This window comes from Sphaerodactylus townsendi, linkage group LG01 (genome assembly GCF_021028975.2).
Source record: "Sphaerodactylus townsendi isolate TG3544 linkage group LG01, MPM_Stown_v2.3, whole genome shotgun sequence".
NCBI lineage: Eukaryota > Metazoa > Chordata > Lepidosauria > Squamata > Sphaerodactylidae > Sphaerodactylus > Sphaerodactylus townsendi.
In genome coordinates this window covers 38,312,453-38,326,835 of record NC_059425.1, presented here as the reverse complement: position 1 = coordinate 38,326,835, position 14,383 = coordinate 38,312,453, and the positions used below count along the sequence as shown (strand labels likewise).

The following is a 14,383-nucleotide window of genomic DNA, read 5'->3' as shown; positions in this document are numbered from 1 at the left end:
TGTTAATAAGACTTCATGAGGTATACTTCTTTGTGCCTATATTTCCCAAGGTGCAATCTAACAGAGGCTACTATACATATTTTTCATTGATAAAAGAGCCAGAATTAGATTTGGAAAATCCAATGGCAATCTATGGCAAGCATGAACATTATGCAACAGTTATTTAAAAACTGGAACATTCTTGTGGTCCTGGTGCAGAGCATATGTTAGATTCCAAGTGTTCATGAATGGAATCAACATCTTATAGGCACCTATAAATAAATGAAACCCAGCAGAGCTCTGGAATAGGCAGCAATCAGGAACATGCTGGGGAAAGAACTGGCCCTCATCAATATTCTAGTTTGCCTCTAGTGCCAGTACAACTTTATACCAGAAAAAATGGTAAGCATAAACAATGTCTTAATGGGACTGAAAAACAAAAATTTGCACACACTGCCACAGTGCAGCTTAGGACAGTCATCAATGCCATCTTAAGGACATTTTCTTGGATCTTAAGCACAATTGAATATAATTCTGAGTAGATCTGCTTGGGGTTACTGTCAGTGTCTGCAGAAAATCATAGCACACCTAAGCTCTCTATAAACCCTAGTCAGGATACTCATGCTTCATCAGACAAGGTAATAGGGTAATTTGGAAATAGGGACTCTAGAGAAAGGGCACTTTTCAATAAAAGGGAGCACTTCATGTAGACTTCAGATAAATTCTAAAATGGAGAACCTGCAAAGGGAAGGGGGAAAGGTATAGGATCTGGAGGAATACCTAGGTGGTGCCACTCTCTAATATTTAGCTCAAAACATGTGCAGAGGGCTTGAGCCCATAAGCTGTTTACTGTTATAGCTGAACATTACCAATTATTGCCCATGTGTCTCTTTTGACTTTTTGTAGGCAGTCCTTCAATAGGGCAAAGGTCAGAATGGTCCCCATTCAGAATTTAGTGCCAAACAACTGCTTAACTGCCCATTCCAGAATTGGCTTGGGGAGGTGGCATGAACATGCGCTAGCGAATTTGCCCTCCCAAGGGGCACTTTTCTGGGTGGAGAGGCAATCATATCAGTGTGTAGCTGCCATGGCCCCCTGCCCCATGTCAGAACTCCCATGCTGCTGCCAGCAATGTTGGTGCAGTGGGGGTGTGGCAGAGGCATTCCCAGGGGTGGAGTGATCTTAGCTGGCTTCCACCCTTGGTTTGTGGCAGTTTGCTGTGGCCCTGGCCTGTTGGGGTGGGATAAGTCAATTAAGCCCTATAGAGAGTTTTCCAGGAGCAAGGGTTTGGGTTTTTTTTTTTTTTGCATTTTTCACTTTCACCGCATTGCTGAAAAGCCCTATGGAAGTGGCAGGGCACTACTACAGTGGTGCTGTCTCTGGCTGCCCAGGTATCAGGAGCCAGCCCCTGGGTACTTACCAGGATACAGAGGACTCTGATGCAGAATCTGACAACATGGTGCAGCCAGAGTTGGCTGCACCTGAGGAAGGCCAGGCAGCAGACCCAATTCCCAGCCTTTCCCTGCCTGGTGATGTGCAGGTGGAAATCCTCCTAGGAAACCCAGTAATGAGTCAGCTGAGCACAGGAGGCAGAGGCAGCTGCTACAGAAGCAAAGGAGGAGTGCTTTTATTGCAGCAAGATATGAAAAGATAGAAGTATCTGCACCGGATGAGGATTAACTCCTTGCAGAATCCCAACCCCTTGGACAAGGCTCTCTATATAAGCCTTGCTGTGAGCTTGCTTCTGCCTGGGTGCAACAAGTGTGTTACCATGTACCTGGTTCATCGCTGATCCCCAGCCTGTTTATTGGTTCTCCTGTACCATGACCTGCAGACCGCCATCTGACTATGCTTTGCCTGCCGCCTGTTTGGTCCCACAAGGCTGGACCCGACCACGCCCTGCCTGCTGACAGCACACTGGGGCTCTGGATTGGGCTGCCCAGCTACAATGCAACCGAGATCTGGAGTGACCACTGTCTCACTACCTTGGTTGAGAACTGGAATAGTTCTCAAATAACACGTATGAATTGCCTCTGCAATGACCAGGACTAAGTATAAGGGTCAAACCTTAATAGGAATAAAGAATTTATTTGATAATTTGCTTTGAGCCTTTCAAATGGGTCACTTACAAGTTTAATTCATTTTTCTTTTGGTTTTTTTAACATGCTGAATGGACAACAACTGGGTCTGAAATGTTCTTTGTTAGTAGCCTTAGTTTTTTTTAATGATCCAAACTGAACAACTTACCCCTGTAGTGGCAGGTGCTCACATGAAATACACTAATGAGCTATAAATTTCACCATTGTAGAAAGCTGAGTAATTTCTTCTGACAGATAAGGAATGCTGAGAATTCAATCTTTCCTTGTGTATGAACAAAATGCTTTCTTGTCCATTTATGCACAAATATATGGAGGAATGGGATTCAACTACTAACAACATTTGAAAAGAAGTCCACAGTCTAGAACGAACAATACAGATGCACATGTATTAATGCAACTTGGGGCAACTTAAATCTGACACAGGAGACCCCAGCCCAATCTGCTGACTTCTGTTTAGAATGGAAGTGCAGCCATAATTGGAGGCGGGGGGGCGGGAGGGAGTGGCAGTGGTTTGGGGTGGTCCTGCAAACATGATGTGTGCAGAAGAAGAGGGTGTACTTCACTCAAATCAAAACTGCACCACTGAACTGTTTTTCCATATGGGCAGTGTGAATGTGTGACTTTATATGTAAACACAGAGCCACAGCCACACAGACTTCGTCACACAGCCCAGAAAACCCACAACAGCCAGTTGTATCTTCTCCCCTGTGAAAAGTGATTGGAAAAATAATCCATGGGAGAAGTACGCCCTACCCACCTCAATAATTTACAACACCTACAGCTAAATTTGAGTTTCAAATAAGCACGCACGCACACACACACAAAACTAACAAACCTAAGAGAGCAATCGCATGTCTCTTGTGCCCAGTTTGGCCCCTTCGTAGTATTAAGTCCTAAGACTAACTCCAAGGTGCCACAAGACCCCTGTTCATTTTATTTTTTGCTACATGGGATTTGTCCAAGCAAGGGATTTGTCCAGAAACTAATACAACTGTTTTAATAGTTGGGCAAGCACTAGCAACCATATACGGCACATAGGATGGGCTAAAGCCAATGGAATACGAAGATTATTTAATAGCCACATAAAGCTACTCTAAACAATTTGGTAATATACCAGAGAATCATTGCAAACTTGACACAGCACCGTAAGGTCCAAAGCAAATTCTTGCATTTCTCTGCTGGCAGAGGTGGAACTTGCTCATACACCTGAAGGTTAGAAGGGAAATATGTATTTTCCCTTTGGATATTACAGCAGAATTGCAAAAGCGGATTGGCAAGAACATCCTCACTCATTTGGCTGCTCATAGAAAGACATCTGGAAAGATCAGGGGATGGTTCAGGAAACCTCAAAGTAACTTTTTTCAGAACCATGAATTTGGTATAATCCCAAAGTAGGAGCTCCTGACACAGGAGGACCGAAGTTCCTGATACACACTCTTTCAGCCTAATCTTGACTTTGAGCATTTACACTACCAATTTGTTTATGGCCAACATCACTGTTGTGGCTTCCCAACTCAAAGAAATACTCTTCCAAAGTTTCCCTAGACAGAGGGAACAATGATGAAACTATTCTAATTTGTTAGAGTAGGTATGCCCTAACTTGTTAAACACTAAAACAACAAACATATCCTTAAGAGTACTTTGCTTTGAATTATGGGTAGAAAAACCTTGCAAGCCCTTTGGAATATACTATCCTGTTAGCACTATATAATTTACGAAAATAGGTATCTAACACATGTTGGTTTCCCAAGTGTCTTTTTTGAGCTTCAAAGCTAAGCACTTTGCTGTCTAATTATACATAACAAAAATCGGATATCTCCCCACTATACTTACAACAAGTGAACCCACTTTTGAAGGTTTGAGATCAACAACATGGCAGCAAATAAAACACAAAAATGTTAATTAGCATAGAAGCTATTTTATAATCACCACATGGAGGCAAAACTACCCAATCACTCTATAATTTGCAAATCCCTTTTGTATTTTTAGTTCAGTCAAAACATACACTGAATAAGGTAGAGTGAAACTTTTATGTGCTCAACCTACCTATTCTGAATAGCTGCAGCATAGCAAATACAAGTCTTTGGGGAGGGCAGTGCTGCAGAGTTAGAACATACAGTTTGCATATAGATCATTTCTTAGCATTTGCTATCAGAGGATCAGTTGTATTGGGAAAGACATATCTCTCCTCAAGATCCTAAAAAACCACTGCTACTAACAGCAAGAAACGCTGAGGATCTGACAGCGTAAAACAGCCTCATATAGTCACACAGACCATTTCCCCCATTGCTTGCAACGAATTTCCTGCTTACCTATTAAATTGCTAAAACAGTTTCCAGATAAAAGTCTTCTCCAAAGAACAGGGCCACAATGCTCTCCATACACACATATACACACCATAGACTAACTGTCTGTACCCTATTATTTGTGAGCTTTCCTAGCAATTGGTTTAGCTGCCATGCTCTTGTGGAATATAAAACATTACAAGTACTCATGGTGAATGCATCAGGAATAGAATGTTGACAAACATACAACGCAAGGGAACAGAAAAGTCAGTTTGGATAGGAAAAAAATGTTCATAAGATCCAAAGACAGAAAAGTGAAAAGTGACAGTGAACAGTAAATTGTCTGGGGACTGCATGTTATGCTTTGTGTCCAGTGAAGTTTCTGAACAAGCACTAAGGGTTGTTCAACACAGAGCATACTGCAGTAGTCTAACCTAGGTCAATTTTTTACTCTCTCTCTCCCTCTCTCCATTCACTTCAATGAAGAGAGCACTGCCAGGTGCATGAGATACTGTACTTTCATGTGAGGTAATCTAGGAATCCACTGTGGGAGCCTGGAATCATACAAAATATGAGAATAAGTCTCATTGTTCCTGTTTTCCCCTGAGTATGTCTATATATCTTCACCCTGTAGAATGCACTGTGTCAAAAGAAAGAGATTCAGCATTATTATTAGAACTGCAACTCCTTTGCAATTCAACAGGATCTCTCTTAGAGGTACTCTGAGCACAAAATTGTTTTAATGGGAAAATATTATAACCCCACAAAACAGTTAAAGAGGGAAAACAGAATATAGCTTTCTCAGGATTTAGAATGAAAATATCACATCTGTAGGCAATCAAAAGAAGCTGGATGACATGTTCAATTAAAAGAATAAGAAAATATGCTCACATGTGATTACATGTATATATTGAATATTCCCTGGATAGCCTGTTGCCGTTTATCCTATAAACTATGTTCTTTTAACAGCAATTAAGTCAATACACAGTGGAGTTGTAAAGTATGACTATTGTTCATAAACTGTTTTCGCCACTGCAATACACTCAGTACAGCAATTCTGTACTTCTTGTTTCAGGTCAAAATGGCTTGGAACCAGGATATTTGGAGAAACATCTTCGTCAGTAGGAATGTGTTCAATCAGACATCAGGTTGGTGTCAACTGGAAAGAATTTCTTAAAATGTGTTTTATTCTGTTTATAGAATTTCCTCAAACACATTAGGAAGGTACATACATTATACTTTTTCAACATCAGAAAATTATTTTCCATGACTGATTTTAATCGATATTTTACTGCACTGCTTGGGTTTTACTGCTTTTTTAAAAAAAATTCTTGTGATCTGTACTTTAACGCTGCATTTCCACAAAAAGAAACAGTGTAAGCAGTCAGAGCCTTGCTGGGCAAAAGTGATACCTGACCCAGTTCACTTCCAAAAAATACTTGGTAAGTGCCAGAAAAGGTGTAGGCACCCACCATGGCACCCACAGACCCACTTAAAATACTACCCCACTTTGGCTCTTGTATACTATTTATAAGCAGCTGATGTAAAACCAGGCATCACGGATAACTTTAATAGTTTTAATGAATTTTGTTAGCATGTTTAGGGGAAAAAGACAATTGCAGTTATGTTTACCACTTCTGGGTTTTGGGGGTGGAGCCTGAGGAGGGTGGGGCTTGGGAAGAGGAGAGACATCAATTGAATATAATGCCACATTCACCTCCTAAAATGGCCATTTTCTCCAGGTGAACTGATCTCTGTCTCCTAGAGATCAATTGTAATAGCAGGACATGTCTAGCTACCACCTGGAGACTGGCAGCCCGAACTGTGACCTTAGTGGGAAGAATCTATGACAGAAACTGGGATTTTGTAAATCTAAGTAGCATGTTCAAAAAAGCATTGTACATACTGTAGAGACATAGCTTTCACAAACAATGACTGATCCAACTGAACGTGTGATCATTGGTTGTCTAGAACTGGATGTAGAAGGCAGGCATTTGTAATGTGAATGAGTGTCTGTAAATACAGGCTTTTAATTTGTATTACAAGGTGGCTTTAGTATAATGTAGCAGTTATTCCCTTTATCCTGGGAATGATTGCAGAGTTAAGAAGGGATCAAGTCAGCGGTTTTTAACAAAATTCTAATCACGTTTACCAAATTACAACTCCCAGGATTCTTTAGGGAAAAACACAAGACTCTCAGACTTGTGAAGGGCAACAAGAAAAAAGACCGTCTAATCTTTTTGCTTGGGTTGAACATATTCTCTGATTCTCTGCACTTTATAAAATCAATATAACCTGACTTATACTGTCAAATCTTTTCTAGTTTAGAATGGTCTACCCTACTAGCTTGCAAACCTGAAGGGTTCTGGAGTTGAGGTCTTTCCCAATCTTGCCAGAGATCCCTTTAACTGAAGATTTCAAGGCCTGTCTCTTAGATGTTCTCTGTGCAAAGCATGTGCTCTCTCACTGAGCTATGGGACTCTCTCTGGTTCTTTGGATCTGACCCCACAAGATCAAGTTTGACATTGTTTCAAAGAAAGCTAGTTTAACGAACAACATTCATATGAGTATATATCCACCACCCCAGGCCAAAATTCCCAAGATATTAGCAATGTTTTTTTTAATTTGCACAATCAGGAAAAGGGCTTGCAACACTGCTGTAAACTCTTGAGGCTGTTTCCCATTTTATTGTTTGTATAAACAGTTTACTTTAACATCTGTTCTCTTAGAGTATATAGTTTTTGTGAAAGAAAAGACTTCAAGCCAAATTCCTCTTTTGATTCATAAACACTTGTCAAAGGCCTTTTTGAATACAGCTTTTCCCAGTGGTCAAACCTTGTATCTTGGAAACGTCTTCTTTCCCCCATCCTTTTGGATTCTCTCCCCTCCTTGCCTTTTCAGTTGCATTTATGCCACATACTATGGCTGAAAATGTATTATTCCAATGGTGGTGGGATGTCATCCATTACAAAGAAGAACAATGCTCTTTTGCACAGGTGCAGAAGGGGCAGCATTACTGTGCAGTTACAATTTGAAGCAAAAATTTGAAAATGTCTCAGCCTCCATTTTTTCTGTGGAGAACTAGCAACTCAAAATGGAAGCCAAAACAACTCCTGCAGCAGGCGCCATTGCCCGAAGGAACAGAAACAGCTTACCCCCCCCTCATTTTCTAACCAAATTTGGTCTGCAATAACACATAATCATTACTGCAGCAATCCCTGATCACATGCAGTGATTACTCCTAGTACTCGTTTCTACTGCCCCAGTGTGTCCGCATTCCATCACTGCTACCATCACCTCCATTCCAAAATTACTCTCTATTCTAACATTACATTGCTAGTTCTATATAAAATTGACAAAGCTGGTCCAATTGAACAAGCTTGTTTATATTTCTGCCTCAACATTACACTGCTAGTTCAATATGACAAAGAGGATTTTTTTACATTTTAATTTTTTAAAAAAATTAAAAACAGAGGAGGCGGGGAAGAGACAATGGTTAAAGGGGAGGTTGGGCAACTATACAGGACCTGTGTAAGGGCCAGTTGTTTGCACAAAATGGAATCCCAAAGACATTACTGGAGCAGGCACCATTACCTGAAGAAATAGAAACACATAGCCTTCCCCTGCACACAAAGAACCTTTTCCCCCCACCAAATTATAGCTAAAGTACGGTGACCATCCGTCCCGATTTTCGTGGGACACTCATGCTTTTGCGTAGAGTGTTCCACGTCCTGCCGGGCTTATGCCATTGTCCTGATTAGGGACAATGGCCCGCAGCAGCACACTGCCTTTTGCAGCGGCGCTCCCCAGTCAGGAAACAGGGAAGCGCCCCAGAAGGCACCGCGGCAGCCGCAGTGCCTTCTGGGGCGCTTTCCTCCTGACTGGGGAGCGCCGCCGCAAAAGGCAGTGTGCTGCTGCGGGTACGCGTGCGTGCGCGCCCCCCACTTTTTAATAGGAAAAATCTGGTCACTTTAAGCTAAAGTAATACGTGATTGTTACTGTGGCAATCCCTTGTCAATTTTCTTGTGCAAAAGCAGCTTTCTTTAGCAATTTCACTTGCTCCTAACTGGGGACACAGTGTATCTTTACCTTAACATTATATTGATAATTCAAGATGAAATTGACAAAGCTGATACAATTGACCTGCCTTGGGTCTGTGCCCAAACATTACATTGCTAATACAATTAGAGAAAGTATTTTTTAAAATCCTTTTGAAAATGGAGGAGAGGGAAAATGGCTGAAGGGGAGATTGGGACTATACAGGGATGTAGATAAGGGCAAAGTGTTTGGTGGGGCAGAGAAATAAAGGCCGTTTCAACATGATTGCGCGCTTAAAGAAAGCTGGCTCAGAAAGGATAGGAAAAAACTGCAGTAAAAGTGCTTGGGAAAAACAATGGAGGAAAAATGAATGGAAAACATTTCCAAAAAACCCCTCATTTGGCAGCAATATAAGTTGTAAACAACTTGTGCAGGAAAAGCCTGAGACAAGCCAATGGGGGATCCAAGCACACGTCATCAAATCAATCTTCCAAAACTTGGGCTATTCGTTATTTTCATTCTCTGGCTTCAAGCAAAAACCCCTCTCCATTTAATTATATTAAATAGTGGTTAAGTGGCTATAATTAAGACAAGCTGTATTAAAGCTGTATTAAACAGCTGTAGTTCCTTTCCCAATACTGACTGAGGCAGTGCCAATCTCCTGTACCGACAAACAAATCCTTCTCTCAAATTAAGTTACCATCAATAGATGCTCTTGTGACTCTGTTTCCGCAATCAAAATTGACACATATTGCACAAAATCTTTATCTGAGAAACCAACTGCCAAAACACCCCGATTCCCATTAAACTCGAACATTTGCCTTAAAGACTTGATTAATTAATGTAGAATGGAGTGCATGTCACATAACACATTTGATAATAAATGATGATAATTATATAGGGTAGGCATCAAGACAAACACAAGAAGAAGAAGAAGAGGAAGAAGAGGAGGAAGAAGAGGAAGAAGAGGAAGAAGAGGAGGAGGAGGAGGAGGGAATCAAACCCGGTTCTTCAGAGTGCATCTGCTGTTAACCACTACACCACACTGGCTCTCAAGGAGCACAAGGATTCCTTTTTTTGAGAGCAATCCTAAGCAGTTCTACTCAGGAGTAAGTCCCATGTTATTCAGTGGAGTTTATTCTCAGAAAAGTGTCTTTAGGATTACAACTTTTATTTGCAAAACAGCAATTACAGATGTCCTTTAACTGCTGCTGGGGATGGAACTGTCTCACAGCAGAGAAGCAGAATGAAATAGTAGCAGCCTATTGCTGGCAATCGGCTGCAGGGCATCTAATTCCTCCACAGAATGAGGATCGAGATGCAGCAGCAATGGAGCAGCAGCCAGTGCCTGTAACTTGACAGCACATATTTTGCAACTGGTGCAGCTGCACAAGAGCTAAAAAAAAGTCTGATGCATATTTTCACAGAACAATGGCACTCGGTTATATAATCTCTGGTATGCAAACTAAATATTTGCTCATGAAAATGTAATACTGAAGTTAGTTTAAACATACATGACAATACTATTTCACATGACAATACTATTGCACATTTCAGCTCACATTCATTTCAGCTCACAGCTCAATGCTGGTCATTCTACAGCAGTGGTCTTCAATCTCTGTGGACTCAGGTTCCACCTTTCATTCTGTCTGCAGCATGGGATCTATTTGTGATGTTTTATTGTATGTCAATTTTTATCTTTCTGTCTGATGTCATTAGAAGAACCTAGTTGAAAGAACTTTGCAAAGCAATATCCTGCTTCCATTAATGGCCAACCAGATGCTTGTGGGGCTTCCTAGAAGCACCAAATTGGCCACTGTGTGAACAGAATGCTGGACCTGATGAGCCTTGGTGAGATCCAGCATAACTTTTCTTATGCCTTCAGGAAGTTCACAAAAAAGGCATGAATCCAACAGCTTTTCTCTGCTGTTGCCCTCATACAGTACTGAGAGGCATTTTGCCTATGAACATGGATTTTCCATTTAACTTTTATGTCTAATTGTCACTGACAGATCTATCCTCCATGAATTAGAACAGTGGTGGCGAACCTTTGGCACTCCAGATGTTATGGACTACAATTCCCATCAGCCCCTGCCAGCATGGCCAATTGGCCATGCTGGCAGGGGCTGATGGGAATTGTAGTCTATAACATCTGGAGTGCCAAAGGTTCGCCACCACGAAATTAGAATAATCTTCTTTTGAAGTCATCTAAGTCAGTGGTCATCTCAACATCCTGCAGCATCAAATTCCATAACTTGGTTATAAACTGCCTCAGTAAGTACTCGTTTATGGTCTATCTTTAGTCTCCTGCCAAATGATTTCATAGGCCGTTTCCGCACGAATGCGGAAGCAGCCGGGTCGGCGTACTCGACACCGACCCGACGACGCTGGGACCATCCGCACGGACGGTCCCAGAAAGAACTGGGGAGATGGCGCCGCTGGCCGGTCGCCTTACCTGCTCGGTCGCCTTACCTGCTCTCCGGCCCTCCGGCGCGTCGCTGGGGCCTGGGGACACGCCTCCCCTGCCCTGTGCGCCTGCTTCCGGGTCGCAGAGCAGGGGGGCGTGTCCCCAGGCCCCGGCGATGCGCCGGAGGGCCGGAGAGCAGGTAAGGGAAGCGAGGGGGGGGGGAAGCGCCGGGAAGCCGCTGCCGTTCGCACGGCAGCAGCTTCCAGCCGGCATTTCCCCAACAAGAGCGCTTCCCAGCGCTCTGGGAAAATGCCGGCATGGGGACGAGCGGGCGGCACGAGGGCGGCGCGGCTGCGATGCAGCTGCGCCCCCTGTGCGAATGGCGGCCTGGGGACGGCGTTTTTGCCGTCCCCAGGCCGCCATATTCTGCCCGTGCAGAAACGGCCATAGTGATATTTTTGAAGTTTTAAACTATTTAATAGATAAGAATTAACAGGACAGAAAAAACAGAATCAAACCATAATTATAATAAGTTCTAAAGAAGTGGTGATGTTCTACGATAACTGTAACAGACGCCACCCATTGAAGGCTGCCTTCGTGGAATTAATTTGATAATGAATAAGATACATTGGCTGCACTGCCATGCAACCTAATCACCTTTACTCAAAACTATCACTTCATTATCTGTCACTTATGCTACTTTGTGTTCCCTAAACCAACTGATGTCATAGCCAAAAGCACATTTTCAGTAATTTTACAGAAAGATTCAAAATTCAGCATAGGATGACTTCCTTACCTTGGCAAACATTATGATCACTTGCTTGATACCCTGCTGCACACTGTATATTAGAAGCTGGCCGAGCATCTGCAGGAGTCCGCCGACTGATGGGATTACCATTTCGGTTGCTGGTAGATTCTGGGGCAGCTTCTTGTTGACCATTATTTACAATGATCTGAGCGGTTCTAGGCAGGCAGAGGTACCCTCCATAGTGGTTAACACACTTCATCCCACCTTTACATGCATCAGGCACAATTTCACATTCATCGATATCTGTGGTTAGCAACAACATGAAGATGGGCATCAGAAACGGATCACTCTAGGCATGCTGTGCATATCCGTGATCTTGCTGTGATCTTTTTTGAAAACTGCATTTTTGTTGTGGCAAGCATGCTGGGTAGTTCTGCGAATCTTATTGTCAGATCTATTTTAAAAAGAAGTGACTGGTATACACGGCAGATCTAATGGATGTGCTCTGGAACTGCCCATCGTTTATTCTTTCTTGGAAAAATAATGTGGAGTTGACAGACAATATTATGGCATATAAATGATAAAAAGGGGTAAATGATAAATAAGAGGTTATAGCTGCACAAAATTTTAGTTTTTAAACATTATATATCATTATAACTATTCAATTCTAAATTTATATTATTGTTAAAGCAAGCTGAGATTCTCAGTACTTCAAGCTAACATGAATATCTCAATGAGCAACTTGCAATTGTTGGCATTACCTTTGCATCTCTGCATGATGGGATCCCATTCATAACCATCTGTACATTGCTGCACATAAAACAGAAAAATGATAAAACAGCAAACAAACTAATTAATAAATACATTTTCAAATACTACATCAGTCTCATTGCTACTATGTAGGGCCATCTTCCAGGTTTTGGAGGGCCCTGGGTAAGAGATCTGCTTCTCCCTCCAGTGAGAATGCATCCCGATTGTTAATTTACTCCTGCTGCTTTATCTTCTGAGTGCTAACCAAATCTGGATCTTGGTTGGTGAGCCTATCAATCATCCTTGATTATTGGGATTCTGTCCAACCTTGCTGGTCACGCTGCTCTAAACCTTCCGTCATGTTTCCTGGAGACCATGCCTAAGATAGTTCAGTGATTTTTTTCAAAGCTGATCTTTTTCATGAAATAGCATCCAGCATAATTTTAGTAATTCATAAAATTCCTCCTGCCTCCCACACTCTCCAACTAAGATCACTGATGATGGCAATTACTGAGTGAGGCCAAATGAAGTTTAAACCAGTTCCAGGCTGGAGGAACTGTCATGGTTTCACAACAATTACATCTTTGAAGTTGTATTTCTATGAAGTCCTTTGGAATTTTATGGTGGACAGCTACTCAATACAAATGTTTGGGTATAGATTCCTAGACTAGTTTTTGGCTGGTCATACTAACATTCAATGTGAAGGGATTTTTTTCTTTTTAAACAAGAGGGAGAATGCAAGAATTCTATTTCAGCGGTTTGTACAGTTAAGCAACAGACAAAGTGCCGGAGCAGCAGTAGCCTCAGGCAGAAAATCCAAGTGGCATCTCCTTGTCTCTAACACAATGTTTAGTTAAATAACTGTTAAACTGCTGCCTATTTACGGTGCCCAAAACCAGAAGCAATCTACAAGGTAGGGCCAGCTCTTGCAATCTGCTTATCAAGTGGATATTCAAATTTTGGCAGGTTTGCAATTCCCCCCCTCCCTGCCCAGTGTGGATCTCAATGATAAGCTAGTTGTTCACTTTGCCAGGGAACAGCATTTGGTACCCATTTAAAGCTTTGGTGGATTGAACTGACCCTACGATACAGGCATGTGTGAGTGAGCTGTGCTAAATGCAAAGTTCTCACAGCACTATGGAAAGAAAGGCTCAAGTCAATAAATCAGGTTGTCATCGTGAGTCAAGTTCACCCCTGCTGTAACCTGGTAGGCATCTGAGCAGCTTGCACCAACTATAGATCTGCCCCAGCCTGCTGACAGTTGTTGCTCAATCAATTGGGGTTGTGGTTGTTTTTAAACAGCCTTGTTACTCATGAAGCTTAAATCATGAGTAGAAACTAAAAACTCCCCCTCTCCCATTTATTCACAGGTGATGCTCACAATCTGCCAAATCCAGAAACAAGCTGGAGGCAAACAGGCCTCAAGTGTAACAAGGGGGCAAGAGGACAGCTAATTACATTATAATTCCAGGTCTCCGAAGGAATGACAGCATTCTGAGTTAACACAACTGGAGTTACTGTAGTTATGAAAAGAAACCCCCAAGCCCAAAGGAACACAGCAAACATACTAAATCTCCCCAATGCCTGCTTAATGCACAACAGAAGTCATGCACAATTAATGACACCAGAGGGGAGCAGGTCTTAGTTCACAGATGACTTATGCTGGAGAAATCCCATTAACTTCAATGGGACTGCACGGCTGTGGATGACCAGCAAAATGCCTTTCAATGAACCAGATCTTTCTTTTGTTACAAAACTCCGGAGGAGGGGAACGGGGCATTCTTTGCAGTTTTTAATAGAACTTGAACTGAACCCTGAAGAATAGCTACTTATTTATTCTGTTATCCCTATCACCAAATGTGACAATTTATAGGGTAACATATGCAAGAGGAAAGTTCCCTGACCCAAGGTAATTACAACCCACATGGAAATAATGGGGGATATAAATAGCTGGAGGAGAAGAGGTGGAAGACGAGACAAGGCTAATAGGCAAAACAAAAAAAAGTACATGTACTTGTGTGGGTGTTAACTGCATTAAGTTGCTTTTAACTCATGGCAAACCTAAAAATCAATATCC

General features: G+C 42.1%; 1 protein-coding gene across 1 annotated transcript in view; it reads right to left on the bottom strand.

Annotated features, from left to right (window-relative positions):
* The window catches only part of EFEMP1 (EGF containing fibulin extracellular matrix protein 1), a 61,446-nt gene that overhangs the window by 34,459 nt on the left and 12,604 nt on the right, over positions 1-14,383 (bottom strand). Inside the window, exons 3-4 of the mRNA XM_048518228.1 lie at positions 12,318-12,366; positions 11,605-11,859 (exon numbers count right to left, since the gene is read on the bottom strand). Of these exons, the coding sequence (XP_048374185.1) occupies positions 11,605-11,859; positions 12,318-12,366 (304 nt within the window). The remainder of the gene's footprint in view (positions 1-11,604; positions 11,860-12,317; positions 12,367-14,383) is intronic.